General features: G+C 40.5%; 1 protein-coding gene across 6 annotated transcripts in view; it reads left to right on the top strand.

Annotated features, from left to right (window-relative positions):
* The window catches only part of LOC140118478 (uncharacterized), a 197,753-nt gene that overhangs the window by 352 nt on the left and 183,360 nt on the right, over window positions 1-14,041 (top strand). For all 6 annotated transcript variants that reach the window (XR_011853202.1, XM_072136451.1, XM_072136449.1 and 3 more), the window contains exon 2: window positions 1,684-1,793. Coding sequence is in view for 5 of the 6 variants with exons in the window: in XM_072136451.1 (XP_071992552.1) it covers window positions 1,684-1,793 (110 nt within the window). In the remaining variant the exon portion in view is untranslated. The remainder of the gene's footprint in view (window positions 1-1,683; window positions 1,794-14,041) is intronic.

The following is a 14,041-nucleotide window of genomic DNA, read 5'->3' as shown; positions in this document are numbered from 1 at the left end:
CCAATCATTGCTACCATTTTGGGGACTGTACAACCTTATCATCACTTTTTATTCAGTTTTTATTAAAACTTTTTATGTGTTGCAAAATGACAAAAAAAGTGGCATTTCAGAAACGTGGGCGCTATTTTCCGTTACAGGGCTGTGACTATTGGGACATTATTGTTTATTTTTATATCAGTTCTGGGGGGGGGGGGACTTTTAGGTTTTGTTTTCTATTTTTTTTACTGTATTTATAGACTCTCTAGGGCAGTGGTGGCAAACCTATGGCACGGGTGCCAGAGGTGGCACTCAGAGCCCTCTATATGGGCACCCTTGCATGACCACACAACAGGGTTCGCCTACAGGACTCAAGGCCTCTTGCAGGCCCAGGACCCTAGAAGGAAGCTACAATGATAATCCAAACTTCTTCTCCTTCTTCCTACTGTATTGGTGTCCTCAGGTGCCTATACAATTTAAACATGTGACAGAGCAGGGAGTAATAAGTTACTGCTTAAATTGTTGCATTGGCACTTTGGGAAAAATACCTGGGTTTTGGTTGTAGTTTGGGCACTCGGTTTCCAAAAGATTTGCCATCACTGCTCTAGGGTATTTTAACCCTAGGGGGTTTGATCACATATACATTATACTGTAACACAACACTACAGTATTGCAGTATATTGTAATATCACTGGAACTGTAAAAGCTTTCAGAACAAAAAATGCCATAACTTTGGAAAGAAAAGGGTGAGCAGCACAAATTAGGCATGGTTCTGTTTGTTTTCAAATGGGGAGCCAAAAGTGTTGAGAATGACACAAATATTATATTTTCACATGATCTTTTGCCCTCTGGTTTTTATGTGTGTTTGTCAGATGTTTTATTACATACAGAAATACAAGTGCAATCATATTATCAGTAACAAAAGCTTTTATTGAAAGAATGAGTTAATGCAGCAAGTCAATATTTGAAGTGTTAACCCTTCTTCTTCAGGACCTCTGCAATTCTCACTTGCATGCTCTCAATCAACTTCTGGACCAAATCCTGACTGATAGCAGTCCATTCTTGTACAATTTATGCATTTTGTCACAATATGTGGTTTTTTGTTTGTCCACCCATCTCTTGACGATTGACCACAAGTTCTCAATGGGATTAAGATCTGGGGAGTTTCCAGGCCTTGGACCCCAAATTTCCACAGTACCACATTTGAGGAATGCCGAAAAGGAGCATCCCTGTTACAGCCTCCAAAGCCTTATCTGAGCATTATTGTTATTGCTACTAATGGGAATACTGTACCCATCCGCGGCTATTGGGAACCCACACTAAACATCAGAGACACAGAGTTAACCAGACAGGGCATAGTGGTGACACAAGTGCCTGAAGGCGGTAACCTCTCCAGATGATATCACTGGCTAAGTGGATGGGTTGGATGATGGAGGAGTTTGGCAGTGTGCCCTGCGAAGGGGTGTAAATAATTAAGAGACGACAGAGCCCAGAGGTGCTCTGGTGATATCCTTAGAGCCCCTCAGGCTCCTTAGCATAATTTTAAAAGAAGATCAGCTGCAGAAAGAGGGGCACACAACAACATGTAAGTGTCTTTGGTTTAGATTACAGGATCCTGTAGGTAGATTTCCTTTAAACATACTTATTATTGTTCAATATGTTTTATTGTCACAATATCACATGTTAATTTTTGTTTTTATTTATTAGGGATGGAAGCAACTCCTGGTCAACGTATTCATTCCGTTGAACGTTTTAATGAGTCATGGCTGAATTTTTGCTTTCACAATACATTGCTACCTGGTAGCCCATGGCATAAGGTATGACACTTGTACCTTCACATTATAATAATACATTATTATAACTTTTTAGTAAAAGTGTGGAAATTGTGTCCTGTTCTTTGTAAAACTCATAAAGAAGAGTGGTAAGAATGTAACAAGGTTGTCTTATAGTCCAGAGAATTCTAACCTCAATATCACAGGGAACGAAGGTCCTTGCAGAATCCGACATTGTTTTCTTCATAGAGGACCCTCATGCACATCTCCCTTCAATAATGCGACTATTTTCGGGAATTCTTGGGATTTCTTATAAACCTGGCTAAATGTAAGCTCTTATATTGAGAAGCCTCAAATCCTGGAGCTTCATCAATTGTTACAATAAACTACAGCCCTATTGCATCCTCCTGTATTAAATATTTTGCTGATTAATATTGGGACAACATCTGACTCACTATATCCTTTAAATTGCGCACCACTTTTTAGTAAAATAACTCAAGAGCTCTGGAAGTGTTGAAACATAAAGATAAGTTGAGTCTTAACAAGGAGATTACCCATTTCTTGTGGTAAAAGACATTAAAAAAACTGAAATGTAGTTATAAAACAAAAAAACTATAATATCATATGGTCATAAATATTCAGACCTCCTGCTGCAACACTCATATTTAAATCACATACTGTCCATTTCCTTCTGATCCTCCTTGAGATGGTTCTTCTCCTTCATTGGAGTCCAGCTGTGTTCAATTAAATTGATTGGACTTTATTAGGAAAGGCACACACCTGTCTATATAAGACCTCGTAGCACACAATGCATGTCAGAGCACATGAGAATAATGTGGTCTAAGGAACTACCCAAGGAGCTCAGAGAAATGTGGCAAGGCACAAAATAGTTTCTGAAGCACTCAAGGTTCCTAAGAGCAAAGTGGCCTCCATAATCCTGAAATGGAAGAAAATTTGGGACAACCACAACTCTTCCTCAACCTGGCCATCCAGTCAAACTAAGCAATCGTGGGAGAAGAGCCTCAGCAAGATAGGTAAAGAAGTACCCCAAGATCAATTTGGCTGAGCTATAGAGATGCAATAGGGAGATGGGAGAAGGTTCCAGAAAGTCAACGGCAGCCCTCCACTAGTCAGAGCTTTGTGGTAGAGTGTGTGGATGGAGGCCTCTCCTCAGTGAAAGACATATGAAAGCCTGTACAGGCAGTCCCCGGGTTACGTACAAGATAGGGTCTGTAGGTTTGTTCTTAAGTTGAATTTGTATGTAAGTCGGAACTGTATACTTTATAATTGTAAACCCAGCCAAAATTTTTTTGGTCTCCGTGACAATTGAATTTTAAAAATGTTGGATTGCCATAAGAATCAGGATTAACAATAAAGCTTCATTGCAGACATCATTTATAACTGTTACAGCTGTTTATTTTATCCTAGGACTAAAGTATAGTAAATTACCAAATTCCAGGGGTCGTCTGTAAGTCGGGTGTTCTTAAGTAGGGGAGCGCCTGTATATAGTTTGCAAAAAAACACATGAAACACTTCCATACTATGAGGAATAAAATTCTCTGGTTTGATGAGACGAAAATTGAACTTTTTGGTGTTAATTGTGAGTGGTATGAGTAAAGAAAACCAGAAAGTGCTCATCACCTGCCAAATACAACCCCAACAATGAAACATGGTGATGACAGCATAGTTTTATGGGGGTGTTTTTCAGCTGCAGGGTAGGAGGACTGGTTGCAATTGAAGGAAAGATAAATGGGGCCAAGTACAGAGATCTCCTGGATGAAAACGTCTTTCAAAGTGCTCTGGGCCGAAGGTTCACTTCCCAACAAGACAATGATCTTAAGCACACAGCTAAAATAACAAAGCATCAGGCTTCTGTGACCATTCTTCACTGGTCCAGCCAGAGCTCAGACCTGAACCCAATTGACCATCTCTGGACAGACTTGAAAATGGCTTCCACCATAGTTCACCATCCAACCTGAGGGGACTGGAGAGGATCTGCAAGGAAGAATGGCAGAGGTTCCCCAAATCCAGGTGTGAAAAACATCATTCCCAAGCAGACTCATGGCTGTGGCCCAAAAGGTGCTTCTACTTAGCACCATGAATACTACTGAATACTTATGACTATGTGATCTTTCAGTTTTTATTGTTTAGCAAGAAGACTAAAAAATAACTTTTTTTGATCTTGGCTTCCATAACCATTGTGCATACTGATGATAGTAAATGACAAGGTGGGCATCAACTCACCTGAAATGTGATGGTATAATCTGGCTTGTCTTTTCAGCTATTACTCTGATACATGGTTAGAGTCTGAATATTGCCTTCCCTGTTACCCTCTGTCCCAATTAGTAAATTACCTTTGCTTGTTAAACATTCAGCAATTATTAGGCACACAATTGCAGCCTGGAAGGCTACATGCAAAGGTTTCAACCTCCTGTGGACTGTATCCAAATATCTCCCACCTTGGGACCACTCCAGATTCCCTCATGGTTGCCAGTGTAGACTCTTTGTGGAATGGAAGAATAAAGGAATACTGGCACTCTGTGACCTATCTCAATTACAAGAGCAAGAACGTTTGAACAGGATGTTCCTAGTAGACACGACAGTGGAAGTGAGGTGCCCGGAACGAAGCCTGAGTTCCCCAGGGCAATTAGCATAGCTTTTATAACTCTGTATTTCGGCACTTGTGGCATATAGAGTTATAATAAAAGAAGTCCTGAGGAACGAAAGTCTTATTAGGATACATTTACCATTAGTAAAGTGATGGTAGATGTCCTTTAATACTTTGGTGTAAGAATCTTTGTAAGGCAGGTGTGGGCAATTAATTTTACAATGGGGCCACATGAGATATTGGAATGGTTTTAGAGGGCCGAAATAATATAGTTAACTATGTTGTACCCAATACCTATTGCCTTCTCTCATTATGCCCCATTCATAATGCCTTCTCTGATTATGCCTAATGTCCCCCTCCATTAGGCCCCCATCTCTAATTATTCCCCCTTTCATAATGTTCCCTCTCCTTACGCCCTGTTTTAGTATGCCCCAAATTTATAGTGCCCCCCTCCTTATGCCCCCTTACGCTCCATATATTATGCCCCCTTTTATTATACTCTCCATATATTATGCCCTTTGTGATGAATCATGGGTTATGATGCAGTTAAATGTTGAAAGGAAATCACCTCTGCCTTATAACATAATTAGCTCCTAGCCACTAAATGCTGACGCTACCCCCCTCTGTGTGTCCTCTGTCCCATGAATAGAAAAGTTTAATTGATGCGACTCCAAGTTCCATGTTGTGTATTCCATGTCTGTAAACTAGTGCCTTAGATCATGCTTCACAGCCAGCCTTTTTATAACTCATATATTTCAATTTCTTGTCAATGAATCTGTGATCAGCATCCTCTGATATTCTTAGGGTGTCAAGCGCCATTGGATTTCAGATTCTTGAAGCCAACAAAATATATATTAGGTAATAGGCTAAATATTTATATAGTGGTGTTTGATTTTGCTAGATTTTGAAAGGTGCTGGGCACACCTTCTTCTCAGGAGACCCCTGGAAGAAAATATGATATAATTAGGAAATATGTCCCAAACATTCCACCTTGATCCATGTGTAGCAACTCCCCTTACACATGACAAAAGGGACAGATTAGGTGGTTTTTCAAAAACAGCATACCAGCATTCACTCAGGATCAGTTTCAAGTTTTGCAGAGCTGTACAGAATTTCAACAGGGATCTCTTTTCCAATCTATTTAGGAAGAGATCTGTTTTTCTTTATTCGATCTATTTTTATTTTACTGTTTTATTTTTATGTATGTATGTCTGTTTAATTCATCATTTTTGTAGCCTATAAGCATTTTTTCTTTTGCATATTAAATTGTCCCTAAATAATTAGGTCCTTGTTGCTATATGTCCCATACCTTTGTGCTAGCGGTTAGCTATAAGCAGTGTGAGTCCAGGTGAAGGTTATGGCACCTAGAAGAGTGTGTATCTGGGTGTATGTGTGCAGTCCTGGTGTAGGCATCTCTTAAGCCATATGGGTGGTGGCAGCTGAGATAAGTGTATGAAATAAGTGTATGACTGCAGAGTGAGTCTGTGCAGTAGCATTCCAAAGACACACAAGGAGTAGGGGGGTACATATTGCAATTGTGTGCCCCCTGACCTGTGCGTGTGTGGTGTGCAGTATCAGGGATCCTGACAGAATTGGGTGCCGGGTGCTAAGGGAGTAGCATGTGGGGCTCTATGTGCTAAATATGAGCACATGTAACTAAAGAATGGGATACTTTCTTTTTTGTTATAGAGCAGTGATGGCTAACCTATGGCACTGGTGCCAGAGGTGGCACTCAGAGCCTTTTCTGTGGGCACTCAGGCCATCACCAGAGATGACTCTAGGTATCTTCCTGCAGTCCCAGGCAGCCCAGGACTTGCTGTGCACAGAGATATTTTAAAGTGACAGCTCTACCTGGGACTATGTTCTGCTTTATTGGTGTCCTCAGGGGCTGGTATCAATGAAAACTGTGACAGAGAAGGGAGTATAAATCACAAATTACATTTCTGTGTGGGCACTTTGTGAGAAATAAGCGGGTCTTTGTTGTAGTTTGGGCACTCGGTCGCTAAAAGGTTCGCCATCACTGTTATAGAGCATTAAGTGCATTTAAGTAATCCACCCAACAATAACTATAAGACAGGCTACCAAAGAAATGTTCCTAGTTATCATGTGACTTATCCACTAGAGGGCACTCTAGTGTTGTAATATACCATTCATAGGCAGAGATTTATATTCTAATCTCGGACAAAAAAAGTCCTAGCTAATGAGGCCCATGTATCATATAGTAATGCCTCCTTTTTTCACTTCAATACAGTTCTAATTGGGTAACACTTTGGATAGGAATATGTAAGGTTGTTATTTGTGGTCCTTATTGTGTTTTTTTATATGATCCATAAGTACACCTTATTTAAAAGACACTTTTGCTTTTTATTATCAATATACACCTTGTTATTATACACCTGCCACATTTCATCCTTGTTTCATGTTAAGACACATCAGAGGTGTGTAAAGCAAGATCTAGTAACCAAAATGTATTGGTTGTAACAACGTAATCCCACTGCATTTTTACTGTGTAGTTTTAAATCATGTCCATAAGTTTCTACTGTTTAAATGATCTGTATGGCAATACTGCCCATTTGTATATATTCCATTTACCATCTGCACAGCATCTCTACAATGACTAGGCTGACTAATTATACATACAGTTGTTACACTGACTAGCCTGGCTGAAGGTGTCTTTATCTCTGCCGACACTGTTATGGCCGTGCACGAGTGCTCCGAATGCCAGATATTTAATTCTTTAGTTCCGTCCACTAGAAGGCATGTCCTGTACTTAGTCCACCAATTACCAGTCGTTTCGGGCAGGAACACATTCCGCCGACAGTGACTAGGTGGATCTAACATTTCGACAAGACCAGAAGAAATTGATAATTCCTTTATTTATATAGCGCACACAGATTGCGCAGCGATACACCGAGCTTGCCAAATGTGTCCCTGTCTCCAATGGGGCTCACAAGTAACAACTTTACATATTTCTGTCCAAAGTGTTACTTAGTTAGAAATGGAATGACCCACTAAGAAGTAAAAAAAGGCCAATGAATGGTATATTACCTTTTAGATACAGAGTACCCAAAATCCACTTCTATGTCACAAATTGGCAACATGATAATTTGAGCAGTAACCTATTGATCTCTGCTGTATCACATGTTTCAATCGTATTGGTGTTCTGAGGACACCAGTACAATAGAAAGCAGGAGACATTTGGATTGTAGCTTCCCTAATGGGTCCCCTGAAGAGGAAGACTCAAAAGACCCAAAGCAGGAGCTCCAACGATAATCCATCTCTGTTCACACCTTCCTGTAGAACTGGCAGGCAAGTAGGTGTCACTTTAAAATAGCACTGAGCGTGGCGCGTCCTGGGATGTCTTGGACTGCAGGAGGAAGGCTTGAGTCCTATCTGATAAATTCTGTGCTAGGTGCCCACAGAAAGAGCTCCCAGTGCCACCTCTGGCACCCGTGCCATAGGTTCGCCACCCCTGGATATTACAATACTAGAGTGCCCTCTAGTGGATAAGTCTTGTAATAACTAGGAACATTTATATGGTAGCCTGTTTTATGGTTAGTCTTGGGAGGATATACCCTTCTCTGCATAGTGGCAGAACAAGTTAATGTATTTGTCAGTACCTGTCCAGCAACCGCACAACCACAACCAGGCTTGGCGCTAGCTGTCAGACTAGGTAAGTGGTGGCAAACTCACCCAGCGACATCCCTGCAGGCTAAGGCCCTTCCTGAACAGATAAAGCGCCCTGATAATGGCGAACCCACTATCAGGAACTTAACTGACGGTCCCTGAGCGACCCTACAAGATGACAGGAAGACTCACTTCGTCTGACAGCTGCTGGATAGTCGAGCGGACAGGTAAAGGGAATACAGGAATAGAGCAGCTTTTACACTGGTAACAGAAACCGACACAAGATAGACAGGAAGGTGGGTCTTACAAGGAGATAAACGATACTGAGGGACAAACAATAGATACAGACAAACAAGCGTTAAACAAACCGGGTCAGAACCAAGATGGCAGCGAAGGTACAGATTTGTATAGCAAATTGAATGGTCAGTAGGCAAAGCAGAAGTCAATGCACAGAATAGCAAGAAACGCAATGGCAAGAGCACTAGATACACAGACTGCAATAACCAGCACCTAATGAAGGGCTGGGCAGAATATAAGGCAGTAATGGACACTATCTCCAGCACTGACTGGCTCAGCTGTCCATCACTCAAACCGCAGCTGCAGACAAAACGATTACAAAGACACACACAGCTTTCCCAGGATCAGAAATGCATCTGTCAATCACAGGCAGCACTGGGTGCGGTTTTCCAGCAAAAAGCCTGAAACCTGATCCCATCAGTACAATTTGCGACTTCTGACAGTATTACTCCCTGCTCTACCAAGGCACAAGCACAATCAGCTGCAGCAGGACATGGGCCAGAAGCAGGACTTCTGCATTTAGCTCATAAGCTGTGTCACTTTGTACTTCATTTTAGTGGTAAATTTTGGCTGATAAGTTTTTCGTTTATTTACAAAAAAAAGAAAAAATTATGAATTTTCTGAAAAATTTGCCATTTTTGAAATTCGAAATCATTGCGTTTTCAGGCAGATAGATTTACCACCTAAATAAATAGCTGAATAACATTTCCCATTTGTCTACTTTACATTTTCATCATTTTTGAAATAATTGATCATTTTTTTTGACGTCACGCGGCTTGCAAATTGAATATCGCTTTTCCGGATTTTTGGGGATAAGTACAGTTTTGAATGAAATTTTACATATTTAGCATCAAACCCTCCTATATAATCAACCCATTTTCAAATCTGCACCCCGCAAACCATCAGAAACAGCTTTTAGGAAGATTGTTTACCCCTTGAATCAAAATGGAGGTGAAATTTAGAATGGTCAAATTTTGGCGGTTATACATTCATTTAGCCCTAAAATTTACACATCCAAAAGATAAAAAGAGAAAACCCACCATACAATTTGTTCTACAATTTCTCCCGAGTACAGAGACCCCCAACATATGGACGTTACTTGTTTTATGGGCACACAGCGAGGCGCAGAAGGGAAGGAGCGCCCTGCAGCTGCCAGGATTTTAGTTTCCTCATTGGCCTATTTTGCAGGCTATAAAATTTTAGCTTTTCTGTTATTGGGGCCATGTGATGGCCTTTTTTTGCGGGATGAGATGCTTTTTCTAGTGTTACCATTTACCAGTGTTACCATCTAGTATCCCCTTTTTTTTTTTGGTGTTTACCGTATAGCCCAATAAATCATGCTATCTTTATTCTATGGGTCAGTACGATTACGGGAATACCATGCATGAATATTTTTTCTTACATTATACTAAATTTGTCAAATAAAACCCTAATATGGGAAAAATCTATCATTTTTGCATAGCCGTCTTCCAAGTGGCATAACATTGTTACTTTTTTGGCTATGGAGCTGGTTGATGGCTTGCTTTTTTGCGGGACATGTTGTACTTTGCACCAGTATCATTCTGGAGTACATATGTTTTTTTGGTCACTTTTTATAGCATTTTTTGTGAGATTGAATAGGTAAAAATCATAATTTTTGGAGGGTTTATAACAGTTTTTTTAACTGCGTTCATCGCTTTCAATAATTATTTACTGTTATTCTACGGGTTGTTGCGAACGCGGTCATACTATATATGTGGGGTTTGTGTTATGATTTAGACTGTTTTTTGCATTATATGTCATGTTATGGGGCTTATGGGCATTTTTATTGATTTCTTACTTTATTTTTATTAAATAACCTTTTTTTAAAAAAACTTTTTACAGTTTCCACCATGGGACATGAACAAGCAATCATCTGATTGCTTGTTCATGATAATACTCTGCAATACTGATGTATCAGCATCAGCAGTGTCAGCCTATGCACATCGGACCCCAGAGGCGCGCGGGGGCGGGGCGGCAGGGGCAGCGATTGTGGGGAACAGACCCCCTTTTTATCGGGTTATTTAACGAATTTAACAAGTTAAACACATGTGATCGGATGCCCACTCCAACCGCTGGTGTTACACTGGGGTGTCGGCTATCAGTCACAGCCGGCACCCCGTGTTTCCCGATGACGGTTCGGCTCAGATCTTAAGCAGGTAATGAGTGCAAAGTAGAAGGAAGTTCTTAAAGGAAAACTAACAGGTCTGCGAGAGGCAGAATTCTTGCAGGTTGGTTGGTGATCAAATACTTATTTTATGTAAAATGTAAATTAATTTTTTATCATATAATGTGATTTTCAGGGTTTTTTTTAAGATTCTGTGTCACAGATGAAGTGTACCTGCAATAATAATTAGAGACCTTTCCATTTGTAGGTGGAAAACTTGCAAAATTGGCCTTTGATCAAATACTCTGTTAACAAATAAATATCACTGAATATGTCCATTATGAAGAACTGACATTTCTACTTATAGTAGCATTGACAGCACAAAATCCAGCAGAAACAGGAAATAAACTTTGCAGGTTAATTTTAATTCCTGATTGAATCTTTGATTCATTTGCAGGCGATGCTGAAGTACATTAGCTAGGTAGTCGATAGCTGATAATAATAAGAACAGTGATGCCAATGATACTTATTGTACTCTTGTTCTTTCCTGCAGATCAACATTAAATATTAATTCAACACATTAGCAGGCAAAGTATACTCTCTTACACTTCTAGCTAGTAGTATTTCCACTGGAGCCACAATTGTTTCCATGTACTGATGCATTTGAGATTAATTATACCATGGAATATAGATAAATCATTATTCTATATTCTGTATTTCTAAGCGTAGAAATTCATTTCACAACCCAGTTCTTTTATTGAACTGGGATTCTCAGATTTGACAATAATAAACCTTTTCCCCTGGTGAATTCACCTTGAGTGACAGAACTCACCTTGAGTGACAGAACACCCTGGCTGCATTGGATGCCTCGCTATTATTGGTATACATGGGCTCTATTCACCACTTACCTTGTCTGGTTAGACCTTAAATGTAGATTTACTTTGGCGTATTAGTTAAAACATATAGAGTGAGCATTATTTCCCATTTGGGCAGCCAGGATGTTAGTTAGGGTGTAAGTACAGTATTCACCCTATTGTGTTTTTGGTACAATTTAGACATGTACACTTTTTAAGTGTTTTTCATTGTTTTTTTTCGGTTCATGTCTGTGTTATTTTTGTGTACTTAATTATTAATAAAATATTGTATAGTGGCTTATTGCAATGTGGCACATTGGGGCACATTTACTTACCCAGTCCGGAGAAGATCCCGAAAGTGCATTGTCTGACGACAATGCACTGTGTCGCGATTCAAGAAGATCGTGCACCCAATATCCTGCATGTGTCAGGTCCACCGGAGTTCACCATCTTCCTCCCGGTGCATGTAAGTGCATGGCTTGCGACACAATTTTTAAGTTAAATCCCGCGGTTTGTCCGAATCCTACGATCGTCCGACGGTCCGCCCCCCTATAGCCTGCTAAATAACTTTCCCGGGAGCCTTAGTAAATAAGCCCCATAGTCTTTTCCTTGTAGTTTATAAAGTGCCCTTTATATGTGTCCGGTTCATATACTCTGCTGTGCAGGACCCACAATTGTGTTTGTACGTGCTCTATCAGAATGTCACAGCCTGTGAATCTTCAGCATAGAGAGGCTCTGATAAGAAGCACATAGCCTTTCAGGCTCCACAGCATACGTTTTAAAGTTGATTTTCCAGGGAAGGAGGCCATGTATTAAAAATATTAGCAGATTACCACAATCTTTGTGGTAAGTGCCCCTGGTTTACTATGCTTGATTTTGATGTAAAATTTTCTGTAATCTCCTAAATGCTATCCCTCACACCCACATGGTACATCTTCTCTTCTCTTTCCAAAGGTCTCCGTCCGTGAGCCCTCTCCATACACTCGAAGACGGGCCATGATGCTGGGGAATGTCATAGTACGCCAAAGGGTTAAACTTGATTAATAAAATTCAAAATGTAATGTTCTCACAAATGCTTATTTTAATTTATCATACCCATACCCATACCTTCTACAACCCCCCACCCAATGTTTTTGTCCACCCCAACCAAACACGTACAAAGAGAAATTAGTGTTGAAATGAATTTTTTTTTTTCACATCAGTGTTCTGCAACCGTGGGGCCGCGGCCAAAAAACTTAAACTAGAAAAAAAAATAGGGTACTTGCCTCCAGTGCTCCTCTTCACCCTGCAGCCCTGACTTCTTCTCTTCTAACTTCCCAGCAGTGCGGGCAGAGGCTTGTCAATGCGCTCTGCCCGATCGCATCCGCTATGATGCAGCTGTGTCGCTGACTGACTACATCATAGTGAGTGTGCGGTGGCAGAGGGCATAGACGAGAGGGAAAAACTGCTGGGTGCATTTCATGGAGGGGAGCACTGCTGGGGATATTGCAGTAGGAGAAGCAATGCTGGGGACATTGCAGTGGGGGGGGGGGGGGCACTGCTGGAGACATTGCACTGGGGAGAACACTGCTGGGAACGTTTAATTGGGAGAGCTCTACTAGGGACATTGTATTGGGGGAGCTCTACCAGCTCTGCTGAGGACATTGTATTGGGGGAGCTCTCCAGGGGACATTGCATTGGGGGCTCTGCGGTTCATTTAATTAATTAATTAATCATTAATTAATTTTCTTAACACAAATCCAGTACAAATCCTGTACAAACATTACATTGTACAGACATAAAGGAAAATATAAAAAGACACCCCCCCACCCCCACCCCTTACCCACCTCTGCCCAGGCCAAGAATGACAGTGTGTATTATCTCCTATCTGACTAGGTGGGGGCTGAAATACACGTGATGTAGGAAGTTACCTACAACCCTTGGCTGCACATCCATATCTCAGGTCATCATGCAGGGTCTCTTATCTATAAATACGCCTCCTGCTGGAACAAGACTTATATATACCTTTAACCCCTTCCAGACACGTGCCTTAATAGTACAGCGCACGTCGGGTGCGGGTGCATGGAGAGGGCTCACGGGCTGAGCCCTCTCCATAGCCGGTAAGCCATGCTGCATATTGCAGCAAAGACTTTCTGGTAACACCCGCAATTGGTGCTAGCGCATGGGTGCCGCCAACTTTCCGAAGATCATCACTCCCCGAGGGGTTTTTAACCCATTCATTACAATGTTCTAATTGCACATTGTAATGAATGAGGATGAAAATCCCCATACTGTAGTATGGCAATACTGGAGTCTGAAAAATAATAAAAATCAAGATAAAAAAAGTTATTAAAAAAATTATAATAAAAAAACAAAAATTCAAATCACCCCCCTTTCCCTAGAAGTCATATATATATATATATATATATATATATATATATATATATACCGTATATTCCGGCGTATAAGACGACCTGGTGCATAAGACGACCCCCCTACTTTCCTGTTAAAATATAGAGTTTAAGATATATTCGCCTTATAAGACTACCCCTTTTCCAACGCATACAAAACACCGGTAAAAATTTAAAAAAAAAACAGATTTGAATTTAACATGGTCCTTTTTAAATTTAAATTCTTATGACATGCAGGTATATAGCAGGAAAACTGTCGCTCATAAACATAAGGCATACAACAACAACATTACCATCGTCCATTTTACTGTAAATGTTACCATACTGTACCTTAAATTTTTATTTTTTTTAAATAATTTTTTTTTTAAATATTCCATGCCATGTACTCAGAA

This window comes from Engystomops pustulosus, chromosome 2 (genome assembly GCF_040894005.1).
Source record: "Engystomops pustulosus chromosome 2, aEngPut4.maternal, whole genome shotgun sequence".
NCBI classification, from domain to species: Eukaryota; Metazoa; Chordata; class Amphibia; order Anura; family Leptodactylidae; genus Engystomops; species Engystomops pustulosus.
This window is presented reverse-complemented; position numbering and strand designations above follow the sequence as displayed.